At 45.5% G+C, this 13,652-nt stretch overlaps 1 protein-coding gene across 4 annotated transcripts in view; it reads left to right on the top strand.

Moving 5' to 3' along the window:
- The window catches only part of AKAP9 (A-kinase anchoring protein 9), a 269,468-nt gene extending 256,044 nt beyond the window's left edge, over window positions 1-13,424 (top strand). For all 4 annotated transcript variants that reach the window (XM_069729428.1, XM_069729427.1, XM_069729425.1 and 1 more), the window contains 8 exons: window positions 6,019-6,127; window positions 6,518-6,700; window positions 7,042-7,239; window positions 8,256-8,488; window positions 8,584-8,669; window positions 10,045-10,177; window positions 12,252-12,373; window positions 12,936-13,424. In XM_069729428.1, coding sequence (XP_069585529.1) covers window positions 6,019-6,127; window positions 6,518-6,700; window positions 7,042-7,239; window positions 8,256-8,488; window positions 8,584-8,669; window positions 10,045-10,177; window positions 12,252-12,373; window positions 12,936-12,979 — 1,108 coding nt within the window. In that variant the 3' untranslated portion in view covers window positions 12,980-13,424. The remainder of the gene's footprint in view (window positions 1-6,018; window positions 6,128-6,517; window positions 6,701-7,041; window positions 7,240-8,255; window positions 8,489-8,583; window positions 8,670-10,044; window positions 10,178-12,251; window positions 12,374-12,935) is intronic.
- The last annotated feature ends 228 nt before the right edge of the window (window positions 13,425-13,652 follow it).

Below are 13,652 nucleotides of genomic sequence, written 5' to 3'. Positions count from 1 at the left end.
ACCACACCAAGTCCCCAACACGAAGTCGAGGACACACGCGGCGACTGCGATTAGCAAACTGCTGAGCCTTCTCCTGGGACAACTTCAAATTGTCCACCACATGACTCCAAATCTGATGCAACCTATCCACCACCATGTTCACTCCAGGACAATCAGAAGGCTCCACCTGACCAGAGGAAAAACGAGGATGAAACCCCGAATTACAAAAGAAAGGAGAAACCAAGGTAGCAGAACTAGCCCGATTATTAAGGGCAAACTCGGCCAGCGGCAAAAAGGTAACCCAGTCATCCTGATCAGCAGAAACAAAACACCTCAAATAAGTTTCCAAGGTCTGATTAGTTCGCTCCGTCTGGCCATTCGTCTGAGGGTGGAATGCAGACGAAAAGGACAAATCAATGCCCATCTTAGCACAGAACGTCCGCCAAAATCTAGACACAAACTGGGATCCCCTGTCAGAAACGATGTTCTCCGGAATCCCATGCAAACGAACCACGTTCTGGAAAAACAGAGGGACCAACTCAGAGGAGGAAGGCAACTTAGGCAAGGGTACAAGATGAACCATTTTAGAAAAGCGGTCACACACAACCCAGATGACGGACATTTTTTGAGAGACAGGGAGATCCGAAATAAAGTCCATGGAAATGTGCGTCCAAGGCCTCTTCGGGATAGGCAAAGGTGACAACAATCCACTGGCTCGAGAACAGCAAGGCTTAGCCCGAGCACAAACCTCACAAGACTGCACAAAAGAACGCACATTCCTAGACAAGGAAGGCCACCAAAAAGACCTGGCCACCAAGTCTCTAGTACCAAATATTCCAGGATGACCTGCCAACGCAGAAGAATGGACCTCAGAAATGACTCTACTGGTCCAGCTATCCGGAACAAACAGTCTCTCAGGCGGACAACGATCAGGTTTACCCGCCTGAAACTCCTGCAAAGCACGTCGCAAGTCTGGGAATACGGCCGACAAAATCACCCCATCCCTAAGGATACCAGTGGGCTCAGAATTTCCAGGGGAGTCAGGCACAAAACTCCTAGAAAGAGCATCCGCCTTCACATTCTTTGAACCTGGCAGGTATGAAACCACAAAATTGAAACGAGAGAAAAGCAGTGACCAACGAGCCTGTCTAGGATTCAGACGCCTGGCAGACTCAAGGTAAATCAGATTTTTGTGATCAGTCAAGACCACCACACGATGTCTAGCACCCTCCAGCCAATGACGCCACTCCTCAAATGCCCACTTCATGGCCAAAAGTTCCCGATTACCCACATCATAATTCCGCTCAGCGGGCGAAAATTTTCTAGAAAAGAACGCAGATGGCTTCATCACCGAGCAATCGGAGCTTCTCTGTGACAAAACCGCCCCCGCTCCAATCTCGGAAGCATCAACCTCAACTTGGAAAGGAAGCGAAACATCAGGCTGACGCAACACAGGAGCAGAAGAAAACCGGCGTTTAAGTTCCTGAAAGGCCTCCACAGCCGCAGGAGACCAATCAGCAACATCAGCACCCTTCTTAGTCAAATCCGTCAAAGGCTTAACAACACTAGAAAAATTAGTTATAAAACGACTATAGAAATTAGCAAAGCCCAAGAACTTCTGCAAACTCTTAAGAGATGCAGGCTGCGTCCAGTCACAAATAGCCCGAACCTTGACGGGATCCATCTCAATAGTAGAAGGGGAAAAAATATACCCCAAGAAAGAAATCTTCTGGACTCCAAAGAGACACTTTGAGCCCTTTACAAACAAGGAATTAGCCCGCAGGACCTGAAACACCTTCCTGACCTGCTGAACATGAGACTCCCAGTCATCAGAAAAAACCAAAATATCATCCAAATACACAATCATAAATTTATCCAGATATTCACGGAAAATATTGTGCATAAAGGACTGGAAGACTGAAGGAGCATTAGAAAGTCCGAAAGGCATTACCAAATACTCAAAATGGCCCTCAGGCGTATTAAATGCGGTTTTCCACTCCTCACCTTGCTTTATTCGTATAAGATTATACGCACCCCGGAGATCAATCTTAGTGAACCATTTAGCCCCCTTAATGCGAGCAAACAAATCAGTCAACAAAGGCAAAGGATACTGATATTTTACGGTAATCTTATTCAAAAGACGATAATCTATACAAGGTCTCAAGGACCCATCTTTCTTGGCCACGAAAAAAAAACCTGCTCCCAAAGGGGACAAAGATGGACGGATATGTCCCTTTTCCAAGGACTCCTTAACATAATCCCGCATAGCAGTATGCTCTGGCACTGACAGATTGAACAAACGACCTTTAGGAAATTTACTACCAGGAATTAAATCTATAGCACAATCGCAATCCCTGTGAGGAGGAAGCGAACTGAGCTTAGGCTCCTCAAAAACATCCCGATAATCCGACAAAAATACAGGAACCTCAGAAGGAGTAGATGAATTGATAGAAATCGGAGGTGCATCATCATGAACCCCCTGACAACCCCAGCTTAACACAGACATTGATTTCCAGTCAAGGACTGGATTATGAGTTTGTAACCGTGGCAGACCAAGCACTAGGACATCATGCAAATTATACAGTACCAGGAAGCGAATCACCTCCTGATGAACGGGAGTCATACGCATGGTCACTTGTGTCCAGTACTGAGGTTTATTCATAGCCAAAGGTGTAGAGTCAATTCCCTTCAAAGGAATAGGGACTTCCAGAGGCTCAAGACTAAACCCACATCGCTTGGCAAATGACCAATCCATAAGACTCAGGGCAGCGCCTGAATCTACATAGGCATCGACGGAAATGGATGATAATGAGCAAATCAGAGTCACAGACAGAATGAACTTAGACTGTAACGTACTAATGGCAACAGACTTATCAACCTTTTTTGTGCGTTTAGAGCATGCTGATATAACATGAGCTGAATCACCACAATAAAAGCACAAGCCATTTTTCCGCCTATAGTTTTGCCGTTCACTTCTAGACTGAACTCTATCACATTGCATTGTCTCAAGTGCCTGTTCAGAAGACACCGCCAAATGGTGCACAGGTTTGCGCTCCCGTAAACGCCGATCAATCTGAATAGCCATAGTCATAGACTCATTCAGACCCGTAGGCGCAGGGAACCCCACCATAACATCTTTAATGGCCTCAGAAAGGCCATCTCTGAACTTGCCCCTGAGAGAGAGCTAATAAAGCTTTTTCAGCCTGAATCTCCTGGTTAGGTTCCTCATAGAGCAAACCCAATGCCAGAAAAAACGCATCCACATTAAGCAACGCAGGATCCCCTGGTGCCAATGCAAATGCCCAATTTTGAGGGTCACCCCGCAGGAAAGATATAATAATCTTAACCTGCTGAGCAGGGTCTCCAGAAGAGCGAGATTTCAAAGAAAGGAACAGCCTGCAATTGTTCCTAAAATTCAGAAAACTAGATCTATCTCCAGCAAAGAACTCTGGAATAGGAATTCTAGGTTCAGACATAGGAGCATGTACAACAAAATCTTGTATATTTTGAACTTTAGCAGCAAGATTATTCAAGCTGGAAGCTAAACTCTGGACGTCCATGATAAACAGCTAAGGTCAGAGCCATTCAAGGATTAAGAGGAGGAAAAAAAAAAAAAAAAAAAAATCAGCCAGGCTGCAATTAGGGCTAGGCAGCAACCTCAGAGGAGAAGAAAAAAAAAACTTCCTCAGACTACTTTTCCTCCTACTTCAGCCCAAACATTTTGAGGCCGGCTATAATGTCATGATTCCAATGGCAGGGAATCACAAAAGGACAAGCACCAACGAGCTCTAGGGTGATGGAACCTGAGCTGACCGCGACCCTAAACCTGAACACACAAATAACAATAGCCGGGGAAAGTGCCTACGTTGATCCTAGATGTCTCGCACCAGCCGAAGATCTAACTTCCCCTATTAGAAGAAACACAGACCTCTCTTGCCTCCAGAGAAATACCCCACAGAAATAGCAGCCCCCCACATATAATGACGGTGAAATGAGAGGAAGGCACATACACAGTATGAAATCAGATTCAGCAAAATGAGGCCCGCTAAAACTAGATAGCAGAGGATACAAAAGTAAACTGCGCGGTCAGCAAAAAACCCTTCAAAAAACCATCCTGTAATTACTTGAACTCATGTTCCAACTCATGGAACATGAGGAGCAATTACAGCCCACTAGAGCAACCAGCAGCAAAGAAACAATTATATGCAAGCTGGACAAGACATAAATAAATTAAAACGTGGAACAAGAAAATCAAAAACTTAGCTTGTCCTGAAGATAACTGAAGCCAGAAGCTGAGGTAACAAAACACTCTGATAACCTTGATAGCCGGCGGGGAAATGACAAGAAAGCCCGGCTAAATAGGAAACTCCCAAATCCTAATAGAACAGGTGGACACCAGAGACAGCAGAACACAAATCACCCAGTACCATCAGTAACCACCAGAGGGAGCCCAAAAACAGAACTCACAACAGCTTAGTGTGGCACACAATGCAAATATTTAGTCAATTTCTCTCCATTTTATCTGGTCATACCTGTTACTTGCCACAGGAGAGTTTGAACGAGAATCACATGCTTTAAACATAGTTGCTTACCCACAATTTTTGAAAGGTTCCAACAATGTTGTCCCACCAAATTTGGGGTTTTTGGGCTAAATTATTTCCAATTTGCTTTTTTTTCTCTTCTTTTTTTTTTTTTTGAGCTCTTCCAATAGATACAGAGGAATTAAGCAAGTGTAACAAAACATGTGTATTTGCAATAATTTTCTGGGAGAAATTCTTCATTTTCTGGAACAAGTTTTTTTTATTAAATTAGAGTAAGGCTAGGGTCACATTGCGTTAGTGCAATCCGTTTAGCGCTAGCGGATTGCGCTAACGCAATGTTTTTTATGGGGCCGCGTTCGGGGTCGCGGTAACGTCCCCGCTCTCGCAGATCGGGGATCTGCGAGAGCGGGGAACGGACCGCGGGCGCGCCTCGGACGCTGCAAGCAGCGTCCGCGGCGCGCCAGGAGTCTCCGGCGCGTCGCTAGCGCGTGCCGAACATGGCACGCGCTAGTGTAGCGCGTTCCCATTAGCGTGAATGGGCGCGTTAACGGCCGCGTTGCACGGCGTTAATTTCGCCGTGCAACGCTGTCCGTTTAACGCGGTCCCATAACGCAATGGGAACCCAGCCTAACACTTAAATTCTACATTTTATTGATGATGACAAGCGCTAGGGTGTGGAGATGAAAGCATTTATTGGTGTAAGATCTGCAACTACCGGATGTTTTTGTAGCAGATCCTCCGATGACCAGCCTCGCATTAGTTGCACCACTTTACTAGGCTCCTATTAAAGGTAACCTGTCACCCCCAAAATCGACGGTGAGCTAAGCCCACCGGCATCAGGGGCTTGTCTACAGCATTCTGTAATGCTGTAGATAAGCCCCCGATGTATCCTGAAAGATGAGAAAAAGAGGTTAGATTATACTCCCGCGGGTGGTCCGATCCGATAGGCGTCGCGGTCCGGTCTTGGGCCTCCCATCTTCATAGGATGACGTCCTCTTCTGGTCTTCATGCTGCAGCTCCAACGCACGTGTACTTTGTCTGTCCTGTTGAGGGCAGAGCAAAGTCCTGCAGTGCGCAGGCGCCGGGAAAGGTCTGAGAGGCCCGGCGCCTGCGCACTGCAATACTTTGCTCTGCCGTCAACAGGACAGACAAAGTATGCCTGTGCCGGAGCCGCAGCGTGAAGACAAGAAGAGGACGTCATCTGATGAAGATAGGAGGCCCCGGACCGCGACGCCCATCGGACCGGACCGGGACCGCCCCTGGGTAAGTATAATATAACTTCTTTTTCCTCTTCTTTTAGGATACTTCGGGGGCTTATCTACAGCATTCTAGAATGCTGTAGATAATCCCCTGATACTGGTGGGCTTACCTCACCTGCGATTTTGGGGGTGACAGGTTCCCTTTAATAATATGGCAGCATTGGGTTCATATTCCAGTCCACCAGTATATTGGATGTAATTGTGGTCGTGTATATATAAATTGTTTTCTTCTATTTAAGGGCGACATTTGACACTTCGGATGATACCGATTTTGCTTGGTCACAAAATGCCATCAAAGAAGTGATGTGTCAGCTGGAGCAAGTGTCCACATTGTCACTGCAGGGACAGGTGAGATGATAAATACTTTTATAGTAGCTGATACAGCCTAGCACAATGCCGGCTGCCATAATCTCCGGCGTCTCCTCTGATTACGAAGCTCCACAACGTCATTCCATTACAACCCTGACATGACGCCACAGGAGCCTACTGGTCAGAAGAGGTACTGAGGGTAGGGCTCTGGTTCGGTGGTCCCGGACTACCAACGTGGTTGCTTAACCAGGGTCCTATGAATATTTTCAATGACCTCTAGTCACTTTGCAGGCTTGGCCTGTTGAAATGGAAGCAAGGCTGACAGCAAGCGGAGGTTTTGAAAAGAGACTAGAGATTTTAAATTTTTTTTTATGTTTTTTTATTATCATGATATTTCAATACGTCGTGATTCACGTCTTTTCTGTCCAGTGTCTAGTGTTACCGCCAGGTATGTCAGGAAATACCCTGACGGAGAAGCTGCTGACGCAGAACGCGGAGCTGACCGGATACGTGAGCAGATTAACCAACGAGAAGAACGATCTGCAGAATGCCTTACTCAGACTGGAGGGAGAGGTCGCCCATCACAGGGCACGCGATGGCTCAGGAGACCATGTAGGTGCCAGGCAAGAAGTATCACTATAGGCAGAATCCAGGACTGTCGTAGAACGCAGCCCGCATCCTGCTGATACGTTTTCCTATAACAGAGACCATCCTACTAATCCTATAATGCTAGTTAATGTACTCTGCCTCATCATTAAGGGCATTTTAATCACAATATGCGTTGATACCCTTGGCTTATTTTAGGGGAGCCATTTTTGTAACTCTTTAAAAGTTCAGAAAAAAAAATCCATTTGTGTGAGAATGTTTTGCGTGAGTGTCGTCCATACTGTACAAACGCCCACATGATGTGAGTTTGGGGGCGATCGTTGACACCTCCACTTTCTATCCTGCAGTCCTATCCGGCCAGCTGGGATCTGACCATGAACGTCAACTCATTTACAGAAGAAAGAGAGGCCTGGAATAAAGAGAAGCTGAACCTGCACAAGTCTCTAAAACAGATGGAGGCCGAGCTTTCCAAAGTAAAGGCTGAGCTGAGAACCGAAACCATGCAGAGAGACATCGGGCGGGACACGGACAATGCTGCTCTGAAGGTAGATGTGGGGAAATTAGGCCAGCCTATGTGGGTGACTGAAAGGTGAAAAACATTGCCGCAATCATCCTTTCCATGTGTAGATTAGCTCTCTTCCAGAAGGGGAAATTAAACTGTCTTCCTTGCACCATCCACGGCTGGTCTCAGCATTTGGGGTACCTTCTCTGCCCATGTTTCATTTGGCAACCTCCACCATACAGGGGCTGAGCCCTCTCCATATAGCACATGAGTCGGTTGTGTTATAAAGCCAAATCTGAATCTACTGCAATCGGAGCTAGCTCTGATCGCAGCAGATTAAAGGGATGGTCAGCTCCGAATGACTGTTCAAGCCATGCACAGACACTCTGTGTACCCTTGGTGTGGCCTAACAGTTCAGTGCACCTTCCCACCTACTTGTTTTCCCTCTATATCTGCCCCCTCTTCTTTGATTGACAGCTCTTTATGGAGCCAGAAAAGGGCTAAGGTACTCTTGATGGAAAACAAGTAGGAAGGTGCACTGAATTGTTTGGCCACATCAAGGGTGCACTGAGCGCCTCTATGCTGACAGTCCTTTAAACCTTTTAAATGCTACTGATAATGATGGAATGGGTATCTTCTAATTCTTATCGTCCTTCCTTCCCCACTCCATAACATAATTATGAGGTGGCAATGTCCTGCTTGCTAAGGTTTTAGTAAATGCCCCCATGATTGCCATTTTTTACACCCACACTATGAAGCAGAGGTAATGGCTTGGGTTCATGCGAGCTAGGTAATTTTGCAATATGATAGTATTGTGCAAGTAACGGCAGATTCAGTTCACTTATGGGAAACGAAAAATTTAAAAAAAACTTTTTGGCATTGCTATGTGCATAGTTGTCCAAAGTAATAAAATACTATAATATTTATCTCATACAATGAACGCCGAAACGGGAAAGGAATTGAAATGGCAGAATTGCTGTTTTTATGGTCACTTGGAGGAGGAGGAAGTAAAATTATGGTTATCACTTAGCTTATACAGGCTCCATGTCCTTCTTGCAGAGAGTGTATGGAAAGTATCTGCGGTCGGAGAGCTTTAGGAAAGCTCTGGTGTACCAGAAGAAGTATCTCCTGCTGCTGCTCGGAGGGTTCCAGGAGTGTGAGGAGGCCACGCTGGTGCTGATTGCCAGGATGGGTGGGCAGCCGTCTTGCACTGACCTGGAGGTCATCACTAAGCACTCCAGAGCCTTTACTCGCTTCCGTTCTGCTGCTCGCGTGGCAATAGCGATATCCAGGTAATGAATTGAGCTGCATGATTACGTTGGCAGGGAAACTCCTATTTGCTCCTCCAGGACTCTATTTATTTCTGATGCTAATATCCCCCATTAAGGATGAAGTTTCTGGTGAGACGCTGGCAGCGAACGATAAGTCCTGCAACAGGAACCGCAAACCGCAATGGGTTTGGGCAACTCATAGGTAAGACCAGGTCTGGTATCACTGCAAAATATATCTGCAAGGGAGGGAATATTATTATTATTTATTATTATTATTTATTGTTATAGCGCCATTTATTCCATGGCGCTTTACATGTGAGGTATACATAATAAAAACAAGTACAATAATCTTAAACAATACAAGTCATAACTGGTACAGGAGGAGTGAGGACCCTGCCCGCGAAGGCTCACAATCTACAAGGGATGGGTGAGAATACAGTAGATGAGGGTAGAGATGGTCATGCAGCGGTTTGGTCGATCGGTGGTTACTGCAGATTGTAGGCTTGTCTGAAGAGGTGGGTCTTCAGGTTCTTTTTGAAGGTTTCGATGGTAGGCGAGAGTCTGATGTGTTGTGGTAGAGGGTTCCAGAGTAGGGGTGATACGCGAGAGAAGTCTTGTATACGATTGTGGGAAGAGGATAAGAGGGGAGTAGAGTAGGAGATCTTCTAGTAGGAATAGTAGCATAAAAGCAGTCAGTGGGGGAAGGAGAGATCAGGTGGCAACATAAGAGGTAATTGGGGAAGGAGGGCTCAGGTCAGATCCCATCGCCTTCCCTTTATGTGGTAGTAGCATAAAAGAGGTCAATGGGGAAGGAGGGCTCAGGTCAGATCCCATCGCCTTCCCTTTATGGGGTAGTAGCATAAAATAGGTCATTGGGGAATGAGAGCTCAGGTAAGATCCCATCGCCTTCCCTTTATGGGGTAGTAGCATAAAATAGGTCATTGGGGAATGAGAGCTCAGGTAAGATCCCATCGCCTTCCCTTTATGGTGTAGTAGCATAAAATAGGTCATTGGGGAAGGAGGGCTCAGGTCAGATCCCATCGCCTTCCCTTTATGAGGTAGTAGCATAACATAGGTAATTGGGGAAGCATAGCTCAGGTCAGATCCCATCGCCTTCCCTTTGTGGGGTAGTAGCATAAAATAGGTCATTGGGGAAGGAGGGCTCAGGTCAGATCCCATCGAATTCCCTTTATGTGGTAGTAGCATAAAAGTGGTCATTGGGGAAGGAGGGCTCAGGTCACATCCCATCGAATTCCCTTTATGTGGTAGTAGCATAAAAGAGGTAATTGGGGAAGGAGGGCTCAGATCAGATCCCATCGCCTTCCCTTTATGTGATAGAATGGGGGTTAGGTACAGCCCTATAAAACATGAGCAAGAGCTCAACCCACTTGTATTGGGTAACACAATCCCCCTCCTGGTGAGGAGCCCCCACCTCTACATACAGTCATGTCTGGTAATTCACATACGATAGTAACAGAGCATTTGGGGGTCTGGTGACTATAGTGGTACATTACTTCAGGCAGCAGCATTTTATGTCTTTATAATGCCAGTAACATTGACTGTTATATCCCTCGCAGGTAATGAGGGGAGGACAGATTCCCCGTATCATCCAGCCGGCAGTATGGACTTGTACGGGGATCAGAGGCTTTCGTCATGTCGCTCCCGATCTGGTTTTGATTCCCCACAGTCCACTGTGAATTCCCAGCACAGGTATTGTGGTTATCCTTTACCTACTGGTACATACAGTACAAACCAAAAGTTTGGACACACCTTCTCCTTTAAAGATTTTTCTGTATTTTCATGACTATGAAAATTGTACATTCACACTGAAGGCATCAAAACTATGAATTAACACATGTGGAATTATATACTTAACAAAAAAGTGTGAAACAACTGAAATTATGTCTTATATTCTAGGTTGTTCAAAGTAGCCACCTTTTGCTTTGATGACTGCTTTGCACACTCTTGGCATTCTCTTGATGAGCTTCAAGAGGTAGTCACCGGGAATGGTCTTCCAACAATCTTGAAGGAGTTCCCAGAGATGCTTAGCACTTGTTGGCCCTTTTGCCTTCCCTCTGCGGTCCAGCTCACCCCAAACCATTTCGATTGGGTTCAGGTCTGGTGACTGTGGAGGCCAGGTCATCTGGCGTAGCACCCCATCACTCTCCTTCTTGGTCAAATAGTCCTTACACAGCCTGGAGGTGTGTTTGGGGTCATTGTCCTGTTGAAAAATAAATGATGGTCCAACTAAACGCAAACCAGATGGAATAGCATGCCGCTGCAAGATGCTGTGGTAGCCATGCTGGTTCAGTATGCCTTCAATTTTGAATGAATCCCCAACAGTGTCACCAGCAAAGCCCCCCCACACCATCACACCTCCTCCTCCATGCTTCACGGTGGGAACCAGGCATGTAGAGTCCATCCATTCACCTTTTCTGCGTCGCACAAAGACACGGTGGTTGGAACCAAAGATCTCAAATTTGACTCATCAGACCAAAGCACAGATTTCCACTGGTCTAATGTCCATTCCTTGTGTTCTTTAGCCCAAACAAGTCTCTTCTGCTTGTTGCCTGTCCTTAGCAGTGGTTTCCTAGCAGCTATTTTACCATGAAGGCCTGCTGCATAAAGTCTCCTCTTAACAGTTGTTGTAGAGATGTGTCTGCTGCTAGAACTCTGTGTGGCATTGACCTGGTCTCTAATCTGAGCTGCTGTTCACCTGCGATTTCTGAGGCTGGTGACTCGGATAAACTTATCCTCAGAAGCAGAGATGACTCTTGGTCTTCCTTTCCTGGGGCGGTCCTCATGTGAGCCAGTTTCTTTGCAGCTCTTGATGGTTTTTGCAACTGCACTTGGGGACACTTTCAAAGTTTTCCCAATTTTTCAGACTGACTGACCTTCGTTTCTTAAAGTAATGATGGCCACTCATTTTTCTTTACTTAGCTGCTTTTTTTCTTGCCATAATACAAATTCTAACAGTCTATTCAGTAGGACTATCAGTTGTGTATCCACCAGACTTCTGCTCAACACAACTGATGGTCCCAACCCCATTTATAAGGCAAGAAATCCCACATTTTAAACCTGACAGGACACACCTGTGAAGTGAAAACCATTCCCGGTGACTACCTCTTGAAGCTCATCAAGAGAATGCCAAGAGTGTGCAAAGCAGTCATCAAAGCAAAAGGTGGCTACTTTGAACAACCTAGAATATAAGACATAATTTCAGTTGTTTCACACTTTATTGTTAATTATATAATTCCACATGTGTTAATTCATAGTTTTGATTCCTTCAGTGTGAATGTACAATTTTCATAGTCATGAAAATACAGAAAAATCTTTAAATGAGAAGGTGTGTCCAAACTGTTGGTCTGTACTGTATACAGCGATAAAAGTGTACGGTGGTGGCCTGTGATGGATGATTTATATTGCGTTCCACATGTATGACACTGTTATTAGCAAACATTACATTCAACGCAGACGTCGTATCGATAGCGCTGCAGCCAATAACCCAGCTCGGTGGCTCTGAGCGACTCATGCCGTCACCTCTGGCACTGATTGGCTGCAGCGCTCTCAACATGACGTCATCAGGGAAAGGGAGTAATAATATTCGAACCAGTACTGAGATGCACGTATTTGGCATAAAATAAACCAACTAATATTTGATCTAAACTTGGACGAGACAATCTTACAATTGAACATGCGCGTTTACGTGTAGTTATGTGACACGTGATCCATCATTCTGGATTTTCTCGGTTGATGTGATATTTATTTATTCTTTATTTTTCAGGTATGCGTCTTCCGGTCCGAGTCCCTGCTCCCATCTTCAGAACTACGACCCTGACCGAGCGCTCACAGATTATATAGCGCGGCTCGAGGCCTTACAGAAACGACTAGGAAGTGTGCCGTCAGGTACGGTGTAGAGAGATTCCACGCAAGTGTCGACTCTTCTGCTCTGTCCCGGCCGGGAGGAGATTTCCTGAGAGCTTTTAGAAATACAGGTCATCGGAAAAAATGCTCATGTCTCTGGCTCTGTTAATATTCTTAGCCATGTTGCAAGGTTAAAGGTCGGACATTGGCGTGTAATGTAGCTGCCTCCAATGGATAAAAATGTTCTTTTCTTTTTGGAGGGAAAAATTTGATTGCAGATTTTTGCCAGACGCAAAAAAAAAAAAAAAATACCGTGATTGGCAATAATAAGTTGCATGCTACAAATGCCCACAGATGCCTCATATCGCTGCCATCGGATTTGTAATTCACTTTCAGCAACACCATTGTCGTCTGACATTAATATTAGTGGGGCTGGTAGAGGGAGACGTCAGTACCGAGCAAACATTACCTAAACCATGTGTTCTGGAATGTCTGCACGGGTCCTGGTGTATGGGATTATTACAGCACTACCAGTACTGGTACTGTTATTATTAAGGCTGTCCGTATTCTGCATTTCCTAACCACGATCTTCTCCCCTCCGCAGGGCCGAGTACAATCAGCACAACACACTACAGTATAAGAAGATAATGCCCCTTTTGCAATACTTGAATTGCCTTTTGTACCAGTGCGCTGCTTCCGTTTTCCCCGCATTGTGCTTCTCGTGGGACCAACATCCGCCCATAGAACAATCGGACACCAGAGCCGGCAGTGTGAATCTCTGTATATCAGCTTTTTTTGTGTATTTTTTTTTTTTTTTTGTAATCAGCCGTTCGATGACTTGTACATTATGTGGATTTCTAATTTAATTGATTAACTTATATGTATTTATCGCAGGGAGGGGGGTGAGAGGAACTTTTTATGTATTATGGAACGGGAGGCGGAAACGACTGTCATGTCTGAGGACATTTGCTGTTACCGGCATCGGAGATTGAACATATCATATGTAGAGATCCTATTTTTGTAATGGTAGAAGTTTTGAATTTTCTGGGTATTTTGTCAAAGTACTGAAAAATAAATTTCATCATTTTAACAATTGGATGGTTAATTCGGGAAGGGAGTGACCGGCTGCTCTCCGCCTCAGGGTTACCCAGAGATGAGGGCAGGGTAATACTGTGTGTGAAGGGTGATATTAATGCTAAGGAAGAAGACTAATACCTGTGACTGTGCTCCATGCGCAAACCGAGATCCAGAAGGGCAATGTTGGGACTACTTCACCATCCGGTACAGAACCCTGACGTCTGCAGAATACATCTGGTCACCA

This window comes from Ranitomeya imitator, chromosome 6 (genome assembly GCF_032444005.1).
Source record: "Ranitomeya imitator isolate aRanImi1 chromosome 6, aRanImi1.pri, whole genome shotgun sequence".
NCBI lineage: Eukaryota > Metazoa > Chordata > Amphibia > Anura > Dendrobatidae > Ranitomeya > Ranitomeya imitator.
Note: the sequence above shows the minus strand (reverse complement) of the source record. Positions and strands in the feature narration are given on the sequence as shown.